The sequence below is a fragment of the Larus michahellis genome, chromosome 12 (genome assembly GCF_964199755.1).
Source record: "Larus michahellis chromosome 12, bLarMic1.1, whole genome shotgun sequence".
Taxonomy (NCBI): Eukaryota; Metazoa; Chordata; class Aves; order Charadriiformes; family Laridae; genus Larus; species Larus michahellis.
Genome location: NC_133907.1, coordinates 8,152,837 through 8,171,815, shown reverse-complemented (window position 1 = coordinate 8,171,815; position 18,979 = coordinate 8,152,837). Strand labels below are relative to the sequence as shown.

General features: G+C 41.2%; 1 protein-coding gene and 1 long non-coding RNA gene across 4 annotated transcripts in view; one reads left to right on the top strand and one right to left on the bottom strand.

Moving 5' to 3' along the window:
- The window catches only part of LOC141750122 (uncharacterized), a 172,027-nt gene extending 165,875 nt beyond the window's left edge, over nucleotides 1–6,152 (bottom strand). The window contains exon 1 of the long non-coding RNA XR_012589572.1: nucleotides 6,079–6,152. This is a non-coding gene — a long non-coding RNA (uncharacterized LOC141750122). The remainder of the gene's footprint in view (nucleotides 1–6,078) is intronic.
- An 8,865-nt stretch (nucleotides 6,153–15,017) lies between these two features.
- TSHZ2 (teashirt zinc finger homeobox 2) overlaps nucleotides 15,018–18,979 on the top strand; it is a 234,680-nt gene continuing 230,718 nt past the window's right edge. For all 3 annotated transcript variants that reach the window (XM_074605044.1, XM_074605043.1, XM_074605042.1), the window contains exon 1: nucleotides 15,018–15,759. In XM_074605044.1, coding sequence (XP_074461145.1) covers nucleotides 15,720–15,759 — 40 coding nt within the window. In that variant the 5' untranslated portion in view covers nucleotides 15,018–15,719. The remainder of the gene's footprint in view (nucleotides 15,760–18,979) is intronic.

The window sequence follows — 18,979 nt, the reverse complement described above, 5'->3', positions numbered from 1 at the left end:
AAAAAATCACTCTTTGCCAGTAAGAGTTGCAGACACTTTTTATTAAACCACTGAGTACTATGAAGCACAGTTCTACAGCTACCAAAAATATCAAGATATAAAATACAGCATGGACATTAAGCAAGCACAAGTAAAAATAAAGGAGTCATTTACATCCTTTTGGGCCAGCCAGCTTCCCCAATATAGTATCCATCCTGTCAATAGAACACCTGGCTTTTCTTACAAGAATGAAAACTTAGAATTTAAGCTTTAAGTAATAGCAAAGAACGGCACAAGAGTTTTGTTAGGCATCCTCCCAATAATTTTAGAATGTGTTCTAATACTGAATGGTACTGAAGAGTTTATGATCTGTTCTTTAAACAGGACCTATAACGTTTGGCAGCTTGCACAATGTTTTAGAGCATAGTCACATCACTTTCAAGTGAATCTATCTTTTACCAGAAAATCTAAAGTCTTCAAAAGATGCTGAAAAATTAATATTTATTCGCAGAGAAACTGAGGCACGAAGGAACACAGAATTATTTTCAGGCTGATTTATCTATGCTTGCCTCAAAACCATCAAATCAGTTCAGCAAGATGGAAGTCTTAATGGTACCATAGCCCTTATATTCTTCTTTAAATATTATAAAAATTTTGGGATACAGGATGGTATAGAAAATGTGGGTTGCTTGAGTGTTACCTGTTCAAAGCAGCACCTTCTTTTGAGGTCAAGTGATTTTAATTCATTATATCTTCTAGTGACCTGAGCCCTTAACAGCATCTACACTTACATGAATGTTATTAGTATGTACTTAAAAAGGGATCAGGAAAAGCTAACACTGACTGCATTACATGCTGTGTTCCCCTGCTAGAATAAGATTAAGGTCATTGGCAGGGCAAACCATGTATGTGTAAAGTTTACATTGCAGAAATCTTCACTGGTTTGCTGAAGTGCTCATGATTTCAGGCACTCAAATACTCTTCAACTTTGTGAGTATAGAACATATGCAATTAATCAGAAAGCCATTACTAACAAAAAATAGGTTTTGTAGGTGTATGAAATCCTGCATGTTTTTTAGGATTTATAAAAACCCACAGCTGAGTCTGCTATTAAAGACAAATAATAGCCAGGTTTTAAAATTAAGCAATCTTAATTTTTTGTTGCTATTTTGAAATCTCTCAGTCATGATTCTCTACGGTTTTAAATTCCTTACACAGCATCAAGCATAGCATGTGTGTAATACACATTTGCATGTCCATATTAACCCATTTTGTTCTTGGTTCTAGTTCTAAGGAGTAAATATTGCTCTGAACAAAGCCCATCTTGAAATGAGGAAAACCTCACTTTGCATTTGAGGTACCTGTAAACTGAGCAAGTGTTAAAAGCCTAGCTTTCAAAACAGAGAAACTAGCAGTTTTAGGAGTTAGTACGTTCAATGTATAAACTCTAGATTATAAAAACGGTTTGTAACCATAGCCTCTTCTCTGTGCTCCTGGAAACGCTCTGACTGCTGGAAGCTGCACAGCAGGTTGGTAAGAATGCGACAGAACGCACTCCAAATAACACCAAGGTGACACGGGTAGGGTTACTGATGATTTAGTGAGCTGCACAGTGCTCCTGGTTAGTAGGCGTTTGAGATGTAAACTCAAAGAATCCAAGCACTCAGCATAGCTAAATATCCCATTTTACTGGGATATTAGAAGGATAGCTGTGTTAACCAGAGCATCCTGGATAAATTCCAGCATAGGTAACTGCATTCTGTTCTAGCAAAATCTCACTCCATTTCCAATTAGGAAAGGTATTAATCTTTTTTTGTCTTTGTTCTACTCCTATGAGAAGGCAGCAGTTGACACTGATCAACCTTTTGACACATAGGTGGAAAAATGGGCTTGCAAATAGGTAATGGTGAATATTAACATTTTAGATGGAGGCCCCTGCACAGTTCACTCAGGGACAAGCGTTACTCTGCCATAAGCTACAGGAACCAGTTTCAGTGTAAGGCTGTAAGAACAGACTCAGCCCAAGTACTGGGACTACACCACCACAAAGCTCTGAGTGTATCATGCAATAAAGTAGGTAGCGTTAACAACCAAGGAAAGCACCTGTTCTTAGTTCCAGGTAACGAGTCTATCTTACTGCAGTAAGCGCTCCGAGAAGAACCACCACTAACCAGGAGAAGGACAGACTCAGACCCCATATTTGTAAGTTTGCCTGGGATGAATGGCTCTATAAACCTTTTAAATCCTTGTGCATCCTGTGTAATCAATGCCACTAAAGCTTGTCGCCGACTTTCAGTGGATGCATTGAAGACTGAGCAAACTACCACATCAATACACAGAGAGAGACTTTGCTCCAGCATTTCTACCCAGCTCTGAATTTCAACCAAGCAGGTGCTTTGGAGTTGCTCTTGACCAACAGGTTTCATCTAAAAAATGCCACTGTAACACACATATGCTTGAATACACTTAAAAAGATCATCTCTTCTGGTCCAAAGGGTCGCTAGGAAGAGCTATAGGACTGGAGTAATAACACGTATACAGGCACGCTGACACGCAGAAGGACACTTCTCAGTATTATTTGTACGCGAATTACCAAAACGGAGCTGCTTGAAAAAAATCCCCTGCAAGTATTTCTGGCTTTCCTGACCCCACCCTTCCCTTATTGGTATAATATTTATGATCTTGTGTATTTTAATTCTTCCATTGAGAGTCTTATGCCGATTCACAGACCAGGTGCTGTGTAGGTGGGTGCTGTGTGGGTTTCCCCTCTGCTCAGATGCTTGAACTACAAGAGCTAAGCATCATGTTCAGCCAGGCCTGAACACCCTTTGAGCCAAGATTAACACCCTGTGCCAAACTACAGAGGCAGCCTGGGATCAAAACACCTTTTTAAAACTTCCCTTAATAACTAGTTATATAAATAGCACAAATCCATCCATAAAAAAAATAAATCTCTTAATCACTTGTGCAGTCAGGCAAACTTACACCTCATTTGTCAGAACGTCATTGAACAGTAGTTGCCCATCCTTTATCTCATAGTAATTCATTATTACTTAACTCCATTGGTTTCAATGGAAGGCATCTGAAATCCCATCAAGAGAAAAAAAACCCAAACTATATTTTTTGGCACTTCCTTAAGAACTCATTTGTGAGCTAGGAGTAGTCGCTGTTTTCATCAATTTGAAAGGATGATCTGCTTTACAGCTTTTGGTTTAGTTTTTTGATCCAATCTCAACAGTTTGCTAGGATTTTTCTCCTAAGAGAGGGGCACTTAGTTGCAGTACTAGCATATTTCCCAGTGCTCTTCAGAACCTCCCTCAGCTTCTTAAGAGGGGGAAGGCACCTACATTTAGCATCTGGACTGGGTTTCTGAAACACTCTAGACTCCACCAAAGCCCTCATTTGCCTCTCCACTGTCAATCCTCATGGGTTGTCTGCCTTTTTTACTGAGTCTTTGGTAAAAACAAATACAAAACCCAATGTAAAATTCAAATATGACTGGAAAGTACATTTGGTATCAGATTGCCTTGAAACCTACTGCAGCTTTTTTGCAAAACTATACCCATGTTCTCCCAAGTTCTTGGGCACATCTGGAGTTTCACAGTTTTGGATCAAACCAGATGACAGCAGTCTGTCAAAAGACAGCCAGAAGCCCATCAAACAGATATGCAAAAGAATTAAATGAAGAAGACTCTTTTGAACCCAAAATAGAATTTTCTGTAACACAGAAATAGTTCTTTTTCCAAACTTCCTTTCATGGAAAGGAAAGAAAGTTAATTCTTTCTGTCTGAAAACAACACGTTGGCTTTACTGATGACAGTCTTTAGAAATAGAAAGGCAAGAACACTTACTACATAGCTGTAAGATCATTTTACACATGTGAAAGCAGCGTTCATCTTGTGCACGACAGGGAGGTGGGACTGAAACCACACCAGGATTTGTGGTCACCTTTGGGGGGACCCAGTTCTGACCCAAAAGTTTCACTTTGCAGGTACAGAAAATCTTAATTAACTCAAAACGCTGCTTTGGAGCGAAAAGCCAGCTGAGCTCGTTCAGGAAGGGCTTCTGTCTTGTTTTGAGAGATGGTGGTTCAGAGCATTGTACCTGGCCTCAGAGATTTAATTGTACCTAAATTAAGACTGAAAAGTGATCAGGTTGGATTAAAGCCTAGTGGGATTCTGGAATAGCGATTTCTTGCTCTATCCTTTGCTAATATTTTTCCAAACTGCTTTTTGGCAATCTTTTCATTTTTGCACCCAGTTTTCCCTGTAAATGAGCAGTGAAATTCCAAGGGACTCTATCAGGAGTTAAAATCACTCAGTATATATTTGCCAGCGCATGCAGTGTTTATTTTTAAACAGTGCCAAAAGTGTTTATAGATAGAAACAACAGGACAACCCATAATTAAATAACTGTTTCTGCTACATCTGCTATTTAGCAACTTGAAAGAAAATAATTTCCCAACAACAAATAGGAATGGTCAAGAAAGCTCTCAAGTTTGGGCCCATTATTACCATATAAAACAACATATTAGTTGCTTAGCTACCAATCATAAAAGAAGCCCAATTAAAAATGAAAGAATCTTAACTAGCTGCATGGAATATAAAAGTGAAAAGTTAAAAGCTGTCAGGTGGTTAGTGGAGAGAATACTGAGAAGTGATTGACAAACTGGGCTTGCTTTGCTTCAAATTTGGCTTTGATTCAATAAATGATTGACACACTGATGTCGTCTGAAATAGCAGATTGTGCTTTGGAGAGGCTATTTAGCAGCCCATTGATTGACAGGTTACTAAAATTGTCCCATGGACAGAGGTAACCAAACAGAGCTATATTTTGACAGGTGGGCTTTTTTTTTCCCCACCTGTATTTACTATACAGTTTATATTAAAAGCAGAAGTAGAGAAAGGCCCATAAAAATGTCATTCAATTTCCATGAAAATGGCTTGATGTCTCCTTTTGTAATATTGTTCCACAAAACTAGAATTCCATTCCCCCATTGAGTATCCTGCTTTTTATGGAAGACTCTTAAAGCCAAACAGAACAGCCTCAGATTTCTTTTTCAGAAACGGAGACATATCGTGAACCCGAAAGCGTTTGCCCGTTTGCAGACCAAGCACCGTCACAAGACAGGAAACAAGTAATGTAGCCAACCATGTTTCCTAACCAGTAGCAGGTACCAAAGCTCAGTTCAATGGGGATGAGATATCATCCACCACGAGGTCTCACCAATTCCCATAAGCAAAGGATGTGGTGGAACAGCACCTGAATTTGAGATTGACAACCATGAGTACGACTGAGGGTTTATAAGAACTCAATTAACATCCTCTGAAACAGGTGTGAGGCAGCACACGATGATGCAAGGAGTTTTGCCACTAGTGACACAGGTGCTTCAGAAATGCCTAGTGATTTAGGAACAAAGAAGAAAATATTCTGACCAGTGACAGCCATAAAAAAAAACTCCTAGCACTCTTTTTTTAATCAAAGAAAGAGCAAGACACAGCATTTTTCCTGAGTAAGCATAAGTACAGCATTATTCCTCTCCACTGTTAGCCTCCAGACTCAAAAAATACTAGTTTTCTAGTTTTATTATCACTCTTATTTTCAACACTTTTAATACAAAACCAATTACTATTGTTGAGCAATAAGTCTTTCTTGTTTCTGAATACCCTCCTTTTTGTTCCTAAGTTTCCAATTGGGAAGGATGTTGCCTACTTTGTCTCACAGTTTTTATCCTTAACATTTTAGGCTTCCACAAAACTTTAGTATTTCTGATCTGCTTCTTTTGTAACTCACAGTCATTTATACAGATTGCTCTTTGCTTTCGGTCATCAGCTTCCCATTTATATGCAATTCACTAATAAAACTCCATTTTATTTAATCCAAAGAAGTTTACATGTTGGTTGCAGGCAAAACAGCGAGGACAGGCACTTACCTTAAGTGCAAGCAGCACACATTAGGCGCCTGAGTTTGCAGGTTACACTCTCCACTTATGCAGAGAAAGAAAGAGACTGTTTCCTTCAGAGAAACCCCTTCACAACACATATTCAAACCAGACTACACAAAAAACACAAGACAAAAATATTACTGAAAACCACTTACCTGACAGAGACGTGCACAGAGAGAGCCAAGACAGGACCAGCCACCAGAGTAAGTGTCCCACGTTCAGGAGAAGCTCAACCAAGTGGTGCCCCTACTCCCCAGCAGCTGCTGCTCTTGAGGGCGGTTTGCAGGGTCTATGGGAAACACCTGGAGAAAAGCCACTGTGTCCCATCCAGAAACACAAGCTCAGTCTTCTGGGCCTAGAGTGCCAACATTTTCACTAACATTCAGAATTTTTTGAAAGTTCTTCTGTAGAAAGAAAAAAAAATTCTAAACATTTTTTTGCCATCCTTTAGTTTTCACATGGAATTATTGGTTTTTGCTGTTTGACAACTTTGCCCCTTATATCAATAAGAGGTTTGTTTTATTAAAATTGCATTTCAATTAAAATAATATTAAGCATTTTGTCCCTTTTAGTTGGCTTTATCATTTCAGTTAAACTTTCTCTGCAATGTTTATTAAACAAACGTGCTTGGTTATAAGTAAACTGTGTTTGTCCATTTCTCTTTTCTTGACATTAAAAAACAACCCAGTATGGCTCAGTGAGTGACATGGTTTAGTATGAGTGGCAACATAGAGAATTACAGATTCTTTAGCACCTCACCTTTTCCCCAACCATTATCAGAGATGTAATACTAGAGGCTTTAAAAAGTACTAGTATCGTTTTAGCCCCCAAAATATCAGATACATCAATTATTCTAATTGCCAGAATAATTTTATTCTCTAACTATAAATAATAATAAATAATCATACCAATAAAAGAAAGAATAGGCTTACACTGCACAAGCAATTCATTTATGGTATAATGGATAGCATACATCCCAATACCATGGTGACCGGGTGCTTTAAATTGCAATTATCCAGAGAGATTGGAGTATTTGCATAGTTTTTCAAATGAATGCTGCTGTAGCCATTTTTAAAAGCAACTTTAGTCCCAAACATCTCTGCCTTCACCTTGCCTTCTACTCAGGGCAAGCAGCTTCTAACACAAAGTTTCCTGTAGATGTTTATCTGATTTTGTCAACTCTGTAATATATTTTCCACAGTTTATCTACTCTCTTTATTTGGATGGCTACTCAATTTTTAAAAGGAAGAGAAAAATACAGCATTGAAGAGCTCCCAATATTTACTTACTTGTCTTTGTAAGCGGCCTGGTCTCTCCCATCCCCTTAGTGCTTTCAAAAGAGGAAAGATGTTGTACTTTCTGAACGAAAACTGCTTCTGCCTTCTTTTTCTGCCTCCTCCGGAAGATACAACCTCACAACCTCTGAGCTATTGGCAACAGACAGACAAGACCTTTCTAAGCGGGAATTTCATATGGGCACAGCATTCCTTAGAAACATTGTTCTCTGAAAGGACCAAATGCAGGCCTTGTGTTTTTCATTTCCTTGCTTCCCAATTATAGTAGAGGGCAGTAATTTTTTTTTTATTCACTGGGAAAAAAACCAAACCAAACCAAAACTGATTTCATCTTCAAACTTCTACTTTGCAGTAAGGTATTCAGTAGTATTTATAACATTGCATAAAACATATCCATTTTATAATTTTAACGTTCATAGCATATTTTTTAAAATCTATTAAAATGTATTTTTCAATGAAATATGATATTTTAGGAAAAAACTTTTGGAAGAACACTGCCTTCTTGGTGTTGCTTCTTCACCCTAAAAATGGCACTTCTCAATTCTTTTTTTTTTAATTATACTTTTTTCCAAAGACTCTTCTGAGACTACAGTCCATTTCCTGCCCAGTTATAGCTGATTGTTATTATTGTTAAAATATTATTTTTAAAGATGTTTTTATTTTTTAGAAAAGAAAATAAATCCACTAGTCCGAACTGCCTGCTGATTAGGGACTTAACTCAAAATCCACTGAAGAAAATAGGAGGTTTGTGGATTACAATATGAACAACTTTTAAATCAAACCAATTCAATTAGCTGCTTTTGCTGTTTTGATTGGGAAATGGTATTACAGTGTTGCTGTGCTTATTTCAGAAAAAGTGGCGTGTTTATTGTTGTTTTTTTTAAACTGGAGATTTGTTGTGATTTAAAGAAGGAAAATTCAGTTCCTAAAATGAGAGCTTCCAGGCTGTTTCAGTCTGCAGTAGGTTTGCAAGACTGAATTATAAATTCTGGAAATAGGATGTCATAGTTAAAAAATGCATGGTGAGCCTTATGTATAGTTCTGAATGAGATCTTATGTGATATTTTAGCTGATGACATTGTGATGGAAGATGAACCACAGATGTGGCTGGAGAAGGTAGCTGCAGCCAGAGCTGTGCAAACCATTGCACTGTTTTAAATTCTTGTTACTTGGCCACAAAAGATTATTTTTTGCAGTTAGATGGGAGTTCTAACTCAAATGCCTTTTTTGCGGCCAAAGGGTGAATCCTTTAGCTGAAGATTAGAAGGCAAAGGATTCTGGAAATGCTGCCTGCTGTTACTCAAAGTATAAATTATTAGCAATATCAGGATTTCATCTCAGGAGGTGAAATTTAACCTTCCTTACCGCCCCACCAAATTGGAGTAACTAGATTGTGTGCAGAGAAATGCCTGAAAGGGGGGAAATGGATTTTGCCCCAGTGCCACTGTTCTACCCCTTTGTAGGAAAAAAGACTGTTGTATAGCATGGCAAGGAGATTTTCTAGCAAATATCCCAAATATATATTCTATAAACAAGTAAGTATTTGTCAAAACATGAAAAACATGCACAAAAGAGTTCCTTATGGCGACCATGAACACACAGGGAAAAATTATAAAGAGAAAGTCACAAAATGAGATACAGCTAGAAATGAACATAATAAGAAAGTGTTTGGTAAGTGCCTTCTCTATGCAGGAAAAGACCTAGGAAAGATTACGTCTGTCACTCAGCAAAGAGAGAAAGCTTTCCACGCATCACCCTAAGAAGCCTTTTTTACTTTCATCTTTGCTACAGGAATCAGCTGTGATCAGATTGCAAAAATAATCAAGACCAGTGCCAGAATAGTGGAAGCTCTGGCTACAGGAGGAAGAAGAGTTTCAAAAGCACTTATAAAGCACCTAGATAAGGTCAGGCCATTAAACTCGCCTTAGAAGAATTTCAGAACTAGCAGCGATCATCCCTGAAGGCCTGTGGAGGAACAGTGGTTTCCAGAAGACTCAGACCGCTGTAGACACAGCGGCTATCTTTAAGATGGAGGGGTGGGAAGGGACCATTGGGTCATCTTACCTTCTGTTCATATAAAAATACTGCAACAAAATAATGAATCTATCCGTAAGAAGCTAGAACAAGGTTTCTGGAGATGAACAACAGATGACGTAGATTCAGTCAGGATAAATTATGTCAAACCTATGTCATCTCATTCCATGGCAGTGTGTCCTGGCTCGGGGCGGAGCAGGCCCAGCTCTGCTCAGGGAGAGGCTCGTGCGCACGCTCGTTGCCGTGGCAACCAGGGTCAGCTGACCTGGGTGGGTCCCTGCGGGGAGGCGCGGGCAGGTCAGGTGACCCAAACTGACCAATGGGGTGCCCCATCCCATCTGCCCTGCTCAGTAGAGAAGCTGAGGGATCAAAGGCGTCGGGTGGGCTCTTCTCCCACGGCTCTCCTCTAATGGCTCGGCTTCTCCAGTGGCTCTCTTTCGTCAATGACTGACGTCTGAGGACGACCCCGTCAGCTCGTCTGCCTTTGATCCCCGTCGGTGTGTTCCAGTTCCCATTTGTCACTGAGTCCAGTCTGGAACTTCCCCAGTGCCTGACGGTGACGTCTTCCTAGGAACTTGATCCGGTTTTGTACATATTTTTTTATATTGTATCTATTTCATTACATCCTTTTTTATTTTATGATTAATTTTTTATTAAAGTAGTTTAGTTGTTTTCTAAACTCATAACTCTCTTTATCTCTCTTCTTCCTCTCCTTGGAGCGAGAGGTGGGGAGAGCATCTGTCGTCTTGTCCTTGGCCAACCCGGCCCAAACCGTGACACAGCCTGACAGACCTCATGGACTGGGAAGTCATATATCTTGACTTCTGTAACCTTTTACCATTGTCTCACATACTAGTCTCACGTAAGGGAGCTATGGGATATCCTCCAGATGACATTACTGCAAGGGTTTGGAAGAGGTTTGAAAACCATACTCCAAAATTATACCTTCATGGCCCATTTTCAGGCTGGAATAATGTCTGGAGTGGGTCCTGGGCCCAGCAATATCCAATACTCTTATTAATGTCTTAGAAAGTGGAACAGAAAATACAATGCACGATATCTGCAGATGGTACAAAGCTACGGGGAACGGCAACAGCCTTTGAAGACAGCATTATAATAAAGAACGATCCTGACAAATTGCAGAAACAGTCTGAAAAAATAGGATGCAATTCAGGATGAATCAGTGCAAAGTTGTCACTGATGCATAATCAGCTGTTCAAATATAGGATGGGGACAACTGATTACAAAGCAGTTCTGCAAGAAAGCATCTGGGGTTACAGTGAATCAGAAGCTGTACATGAGTCAACAGTGTCATGCTGTTGCAAAAAGGGCATATGTCAAACTGGGACATATAAACAGGGGTGTCATGTGTTAGACATGTGAAGTAATCCCACTTGGTGCTGGGAAGATTTCAAACGCAATACAGCATCCAGCTTTTGGCGCTGCACTTCGAAACATATGTTGTCCAGCCACAGAACAATGAAAATAGTCCCAGGTTCAGAAAACATGACCGACAAGGAATGACTTTAAGAAATTGGGGTTGTTTGGTGAGTAGAGGTAATAAGTCTTTAAATATATTAAAAATTGCTGCAAAGATGACGGAAATAAACTGTTCTCCATTTCATTCGAGAACACCATAAAAATAAAGAGACAGGTTTCCAGAAAGCGTTCAGTAGTATGAAAATTTTCTAATGGTAAAGCCACTAGAATAGGTTTCGCAGAGGAATTGTTGAATCTGCATCATATCAGTCAAGTGTGCCTCAAGAGTGAAACAAGTATAGTTAATTCTACCATGGGCAGAGAGGACTGCACTGGACCACTTACAGAGGTATTCTCTTTCCTGTAAGGAATCCTCAATCCATCTGTCAAGTTGATGCTTTCAAAATCATTGTAATCCCATTGTTTTTTAAATAATTTTTTCCCATCAAGTCTGAGTAAGAAAGAAGTAAACACTGAAGCTGACAATGTCATTGGCTGGTAATAATACTACGTATTGAAAAATTTTCATTTATCAAACCAAAATAATTTCTAACTTTATTTTTTATTATTTGTAGAATTTTTCAGAACTTCCGCTTTTTCTTTCTCTAAAGGGTTAGGCAAAGCGTGAAAGGGGTCATCAATTCCAAGCTGAATTTCATTCAAGGTGAGTTTATGCACCTACATATATATATAACTTCTAGGGAAAAAAAAAAAAAGGGAAAGAAAAAAACCCTCCACATTCAACTACCAGCATAGCAGCCACAGAAAGAAAGACAGACAACAAAAATAAGTAAGATAAGATGCTTCAAGTAACACAGCTGAGTTCGTTGTGACTTGTCATGATGGGAACCTTTATCAAAGTCAAGTACATGAAGCGTACTTGGACCTTTATTGTGTACAAAAATGTCTGTAAACATTACTGTAATGCAAAACAAATCACACACATTATTTGGAAAAATAGAACCCAAACCACCCCAAAGCTGTAGCAATAGAGGATTTTCACTATCCCAGATCACACTATTGTTCCATGTAATCTGCACCTAACCAAGAAATTGGAAAACCTATAAGAACATATCTAGCTGATTGTATATCGCTATATTTGGGGGGAGAAAATTCCTTCCGGATCCCAGTGGGGAATTCAGCTCATGCCCTGAAGCATGAGATTTGATTACTCTTTTTTGAACATGCATAACTGCCATTGCTATTACTGGTCATAACATTTTGTCAGGAAAGAGAAATATTATTCTGCAATGTAATAAAAATAGATAAAATTCAATATAGCTTCAGAATCATTTGCTACATTTCCAAAGTAAACATTAAGCACCCATCAAGATTATTCCATTGGATAAGCCAAGGAAGCCTCCAGTGCTATCTGTTCATTTTATTATCTCTAATTTTCAAGTGTGCAAAAATGCTTTCAGTAAATATTATGGGTTCTTCCTGTGCTAAAAGAGATGCTAAATGACCTTCACCAACTTAGTTATAAATAACAGAAGCAGGGAGCGCACAAACGCTGTATAGTTTCAGCTCTATTCAAACCTATCAGCAAATTCTGACCAGTGGATAAAAATGGACACCAGATTCTGCTTACTTTTTTCCCCCTTCTTCATAATCCCACCCCAGTTCCCTCTTGAAAGGCATTCTGTTCTGTCAGCCATAATGGCATCTGCTGGTGGAGACAGGAAGCCATAAATCTGTAGGGTTCCTCTCGACCAAGCCTTGTTAATGCTCCCATTTATCACCGAGGATAGGGTGCCATCTCACTAGTGCTCTACTCAGAAGTCCATCTTCTCAATTTCCCCTTCCCAAAGGAGTAACCATTTAAAACAGTGACTTTCTCATCTTGCATGTTGAGACTGAAAACGTCACTGATACAAATACCATACCCAGTGTGTAGCATTTGGATTTAAGCCATGACTCTGGAGAACAATAGCTGCTACTTGCTGATCCCAGACTACACGGAATCGCTGTTTTGCTTACATCTAGAGCTTGTATCTTTTCAACTTGCATAAAAGGAGCAGATCCCAGATGGAGAGGTTAAAATCTGAGGGGGCTCTGTCATTTGCCCCCCCTCCCGATGCCTGCTAGTGTCCCAACACATTGCGCCATGTCCCACGGTTTGGGAGAAATGTTGATAAAGGCATCAGCATTTAATACAATATTCTTCATAATAAACAAATTACCCTAATCAGAGGTGCAGTATCTTTCTGTGCAGCCAGGGAGGAGAGAAAATATAAAACCAGCTAGAAATATCTCCATTTTTCTGACATGGGAACCAAGACGCAGAAGCTGAAGGGTTCAGAATCACAAATCAAGGCAGGATGAAATGCGAAAAGAAAATCCTAGTTTGCCACCCTGCCCCTGAACTACCGAATCCAGCTCCCATGCCACACTTACAAATTAGATAGTGCGTCACTTTTTCTCATCACGGCGCTGGGATAATTGCTCCGCTGCTGCGGATGCTGCGACCCCTCTTGGCCCTGTGTTTACACCTGCCTGAACTGCAGGCAACGCAGAAACCCCTTGGTGTGCACCAACAGGATTTTACACGGGCTGCATACAGGTATAAGGGGTTTGCAATTCCGACTGATTCAAGCACAGCTGTTCACTTCAGAGTGAGTTATGCTAGGCAGAAGTGGAAAAATGAGTATTTTATAGTAGCATTATCCTATTTTATCTTTCAAACTAAGCATTTGCTTGCACCAATAAATACTTTCAAATTGCTTATAAAAATTGCTAGACTTCCTACAGGGAAGGCTATCAAATAATTTAAGTGAAATCAGTTAGGTGGACACTTTCACAAACGCAATCTTGTATTAGGCTGCTAAATACAAAGGTCACTTAGGGGTCTTCCCGCAGAAACTCATTCCTTGCCTGAGCTGCGGGACTGTGGTTTGCAGATCACCGGTGACACTGGCTTTAACACAGCGGCTCTTGCTGGTGCTTTGTAACAGAGCTTGATCTAAAAGATTGATTTTAGGTGGATGCAAATTATTCCTACTAAACCAAATAGTTTCATTAGAAAGATACTAATGTCAAAACAGCAACAAAAGTATCTAAGAACTCTGTTCCATAGCAAACTCCAGGATTAGGCTATGGAGTATTGCAAAATCCACTTTTAAGAGTTCTTATATAAATTATAATTGAATACATAGAATTGAATCCATCCTTTCAGTCCCAAATCACTTTTAAAACCTCTAGGTGTCAACAGCAGCTGTGGGGAAGAAAAACCTGAAATGAATAAATGGGACAGGGGGAGTTATCTCCATGTGCTTTAGTGACCAAAACTGTTCCAAGCTCCAGCGTCGCCTGCCCCTCCTCGGCCTGGCAGCTTCTCGGGCTCTCCAAAAGGGTGAGAAACCCTGTAGGGTGGGATGGGGCATAGATTTGGCTTCCCATGAGGGTGCAGAAGCACCTGATGGACGTACCTGATTCCCCCTAAATCCAGTTGCCAGGGGCATTAGGAGACCGGGGGTGGTTGAGCCCAGCACACTAACCGGCTCTCCCAGGCTCGTGGGTGGTGCGGGACTTTCTCACGGCAGGAGGGCCTGGGAGGAAGCCTTGGGTTTCACCTGAACTTCACCAAACTTTGCTGACACGCCAAGTCCCCTGCTGCTGCCAGCACGGGCATGACCGGGAGGGTGAGGGGGACGACCACAGGAGCCGAAGGTCCCCGCTTCCCCCAGCCCCGAGCCCCCCGCGGCCACCTACACCCGAAGAGGCGCCGGTCACCCCTCAGCCGCTGGCCTGTGGCGCGGCAAAACGGCGGGGGCTACACGCTGCCCCCACGCACGCCACGGGAATTGCCTTAAATGCCCATTATTCTAGTGAAAACACCCATATCCTCGCCTTTCTCCAGTGACATCGGGCGAGGGGCGCTGCCCCCCTCCGCCGTCGGGGCCACCCCTCCCCGTCGTCCCCCTCCGGCGCTTCCCGCCGCTCCCCGCAGCGCCCTCCCCTGGGAGACGGGCTCTCGGGGGGCGCGGGGGTGGTCCCGCGGGGGAGGGGGGGTGTCCCGCGGGGGGGTTGGTCCTGCGGTGGCGGGGGGAGTGGTCCCGCATAGGAGGAGGTTGGTCCCGCGAAGGGGGGGTGGTGGTCCCGCGTGGGGGGGTGGCCCCGCGTGGGGGGTGGTGGTCTCGCGTGGGGTCGGGGCGGGTGGCGGCGCGCCCTGTCCCTTTAATAACCCGCTCCGCCGCCCGTCTGCGCGGAGTAAATCTCGTCCTGTCATCGGGTGGCGGAGGAGGAGTTTGTTAATGTTCAGTTTGCTCAGTGGATCGATGTTTGCTGGCATCGCCTCGCCCTGCCTGTGTGTGTGCGCGTGTGTGTGTGCGTGTGTGTGTCTGTGCGAGTGTATGTGTGCGTGTGCGTGTGTGTGCGTGTGTGTGTGTGTGCGCGAATACCAGATTTCCTTCCATCCCCAGCCTCCCTGTCCTCTCCCATATCACTCACTGCCTGGCATCTGACAGCACGGAACCTGCAGCGCTCCGCGCACACACACACACACACACACACACCCGGGCACCGCTCCGCCATACAGCTCTGCGAGGAGGAGGAGGAGAGGAGAGGAGAGGGAGGAAGCAGCCAGCCCCACAGTCTTTCCAGAGCTGCCTTTTTTAATATATACATATCTATTTTGTTATTTATTTATTACCGTTCTCTGGCACTGTGGGCGCCTTTCATTTGCTCCTGAGCTTGGATGTTTGAATCAAAGCAAAGCAAGTGTTGCAACAGTTAAAAAAAAAAAAAAGAAAAAAAGCCAACCAAAAAAAAAAAAAAAGAGAGAGAGAGAAAGAAAGAAACCTAGATCTCTAAAATAAAATAAAAACCAAACAGGTTCCTATCAGTGAAGTGGAAAGGAGGGGGGCAGGGGCGGCTTGAGGGGGGTGTTGGGGAAAGCAGCTGAGAGGCAGAGGCAGAGAAACACGACTCAGGAGCGTCTCAGGGCTCTCGGATCTGGGGACAGAAGTGAGATTGGAGAAAGTAGAGCGATGCCAAGGAGGAAACAGCAAGCACCCAAACGGGCTGCAGGTAAGGAGAAGCCATCCACTTACACAGCCTCTGTCTCTCCACTCCTTCCGATCCTACCCCCCATCTTTATTATTATTTAGGGTCACCCTTGCTTTTCCGGGCTGGATCTTTATTTATTTATCCCCCCCCCTCCCCCTCCCTTTCCCTCCGCAACTCTATGGAGCCAGTTTCATTCCTTATTGCCAAGATCCCTACTCTGACATGGGCTGTCCCCTTCCACCCTCCCGCCGCTCCCACCGCGCTCGGTCCCCGCCGGCTCCTGCTCCGCGCTCCCATCCCGCCCTGCCGAAACTTTTCCCCCCAACTTTCTTCCACTCGGCTCCCCTTCTCCCCCGGCCCCTCTCCCTCACCGAACCGAAAGCAGCCTCCCATTTGCTTCCCGCTTTAGTCTTTTTTTTTTTTTTTTTCCTCCCTTTCTGACACCCCCCCCCCCCGGTGGTTTTTTGTTTTTAAACCGTGTGTTTCGCGAAGTGGGTCGGCGTGTTTCATCTTTAATTTCGCCGTGTTTCTGGTGGCAATGCTGGCCGGGTGTGTGTGTGTGTGTGTGTGCGCGTTGTGTACGCCTGAAATAGTACAGGGACTGTCTCTGCTGATGAACCCGGTGGGGAAGTTCAGCCTTTGATCATCAGTGGTGAAAATTGCAACAGGAAATAAAATGAAACGTTCTGACTGTTAGAAGACAATCCACATTTTCAAATCAAATCCTTCTTTTGTTTTGTAGCCGAGTTTGTATATTTGCACATGCCAAGTGGTTTTGCAATTTATTAATTTTTTTTTTAAAGAAGAAAATAGTTTGCAACTTTGGAAATGTTTTGTTTTGTCGTTTGTAGGGTGTTCTTTTTCTTTTGGGGGCCAAGAAAAAGAAACAGATGAGTGGGCCTGTATAGTAAATCTTTTCAAAGAGTTTTCTTTCAGGCTGCTTAATTGCTTTTTATTTTTTTTTAATAGTGTGGTGGGGTTTTGTTTCTGGGAAGCGCAATATGGAAGTTCATTTTTCTTCTGCCAGACCCACCCACTGAAAAATCAGCTTTCCAGTTGATTGCCAGCTTTGATTTGACATTTGATTGATCACCTGTCATCTTGCTGCCTTTGATCTATTCATTCTTGATATATATCAATAAATCACTCACCATGGTAACCCAAGTGCCAATGACGTAAGGCTTGCCCTCTAGATTCTCTTAGCCAGACATGCACAATTATTATCTTGTTTGGCTTTTAATGTAGGCGGGTTTTTTCCCTTCTTTTCTTTCTTTGTGTCCTTCATGAGAATAGCTCTCTAAAGAAAACTAATATTTTTTGGTTTTAGTCTAAAAATGGTGCACTAATTTTTCCTCCCCCCTTCTGAATATTTTCTAGGTGTAGCATATTATCTGTGGGACAGATATGTATGGGCAAGTTTATGGGGCATACTTGAATAAACTTTGAAAAGTAGTGCTTGTGATTCATTCAAAGGCAAATGCTGTTTCAGAGAAACTGGGACATGCATAACTTTTATAAACTCACATATTTTGCCGTATTCGCATAGGTGTAGGACAATGGTATGCAGGCAGAGTCTTTTGGGATGTGACCAACGACTGTACCTATCTATGCAGGTTGCTGGTATGATTCCTGGCAAGCAAAGATCCCCTTTAACCATAAATAATAGTTAAGCTAGAAAAGCATGTATATATGTATTTGGAAGAACTCTCTGATGCGTTGCTATTATTGTTTTATTCACAAAGAGGTTATATCTGAATAAGACGTTAACGTTTTCAACTTGCAGGATAAATAGCTATTTTTTCAGGGATGCTGATCATCATGGTGACAGTGCTAGAATTGCTCCTTTTTTCTCTCTGTCAGGACTTCATTTTGTTTTGTTTTCAAAGTAGAATTTTCACTTGGAATGTGTGTAGTATCTTTTTGTAGAAGGGACACCCTGTTCTTTTTTAGAAACACAGGCTACAGAGTAAGTAAATTTCGCGAGCAAAGCCCATGCTGTTGTTTCCCGGGATTTCCCTGCTGAGAATACAGTAAGATATGTTTTTATCCAGAACGCTACAGTATTTTTGAGATTCTTAATGATGAGGGAGTAATTTGAATGGCCACAATTACATCTCTCCTTCCTTATTCTCATTATAAAATGTGCATTGCTCTTCAGTGGTGCGTTTCTTTGATTATATTTGTCCTCAGATCAATGTTATTTCAGGTGAGCAAAATACTGCAAATGCAGTCCAGTTTCCTCCGGCATAACTGATTTGAAGTAGGTTTATACATTTGCAATAGTTCTCCTGCTTTGAAGTTGTATTTGTGTGTTTGTGGGGGGTACGGGGGGTTTCAAAGAGCAGACGTGCCTGTTGTATATAGTTCTTAAAACTGACTTTCATTTTCAGGGGTAGTACTGAGGTTCTGTTTTGTATGGTGAAAAATACCTCAAAGTGACAGTAGACAGACTGCAATAAGAAATGAATCGCTCATCAAGGCTGATAGCAAAGCTCCTTATTCCTTTTATTTAAAGGAGTTTATACATTATATATTACTTAATTATAGCTTTTATTTATTTTTAGTTGTACAAGTTCAAAGGTATCAGTTGCACTGCATTTTGTCTTGATGGCAGCAGAGATATTGAAGAGAAGTTTGCAACTTTTAGCTTCTTTAGATAGTTCGCCTCCAAGAGAAAGAAAAATGATAAGCCTTATGATTCTGGACATGCCTGCTTTTGTCATTGCTTAAAATTAAATACTATGCACAACTGTAAATAATTACTACCATGCACTGACTTTGAAAGCAGGTTTCTAGTTTGATTAATGAATAATGTAAAGGTTAGAGAGAACCAGCGAGTGAATCAGAAGTGAAGTCCTACTGCTGGATTAAAATCTATCTAGAGAAATATACACGGGAATTTTGTCCTTTTCTATTATTAATTTTAAGCCTTGTATGCCTAAGAAATATATTACAGACCATTGTAATGAAACAAGGTAGTGTAATTGGATAAATGGGGCAATATTTATGTTTGATGATGGGGATTTTTGATCTCAAATTACACTTTTAAAGACACTTTATTTGTCATCAACATCGAAACTATGTCAAATGCATTTTGATCTTTCCAGGGCCGAATCTTTTCTGAATTGTCATTCCTTTTTGAGGTCGTCATTTTCATTTTGATAATTCTTGAAGCAGATATAGTTACAGCTCTTTCTATCAGTGCCTCCTTTAGTATCATACTGGTGTTTACAATAAACGG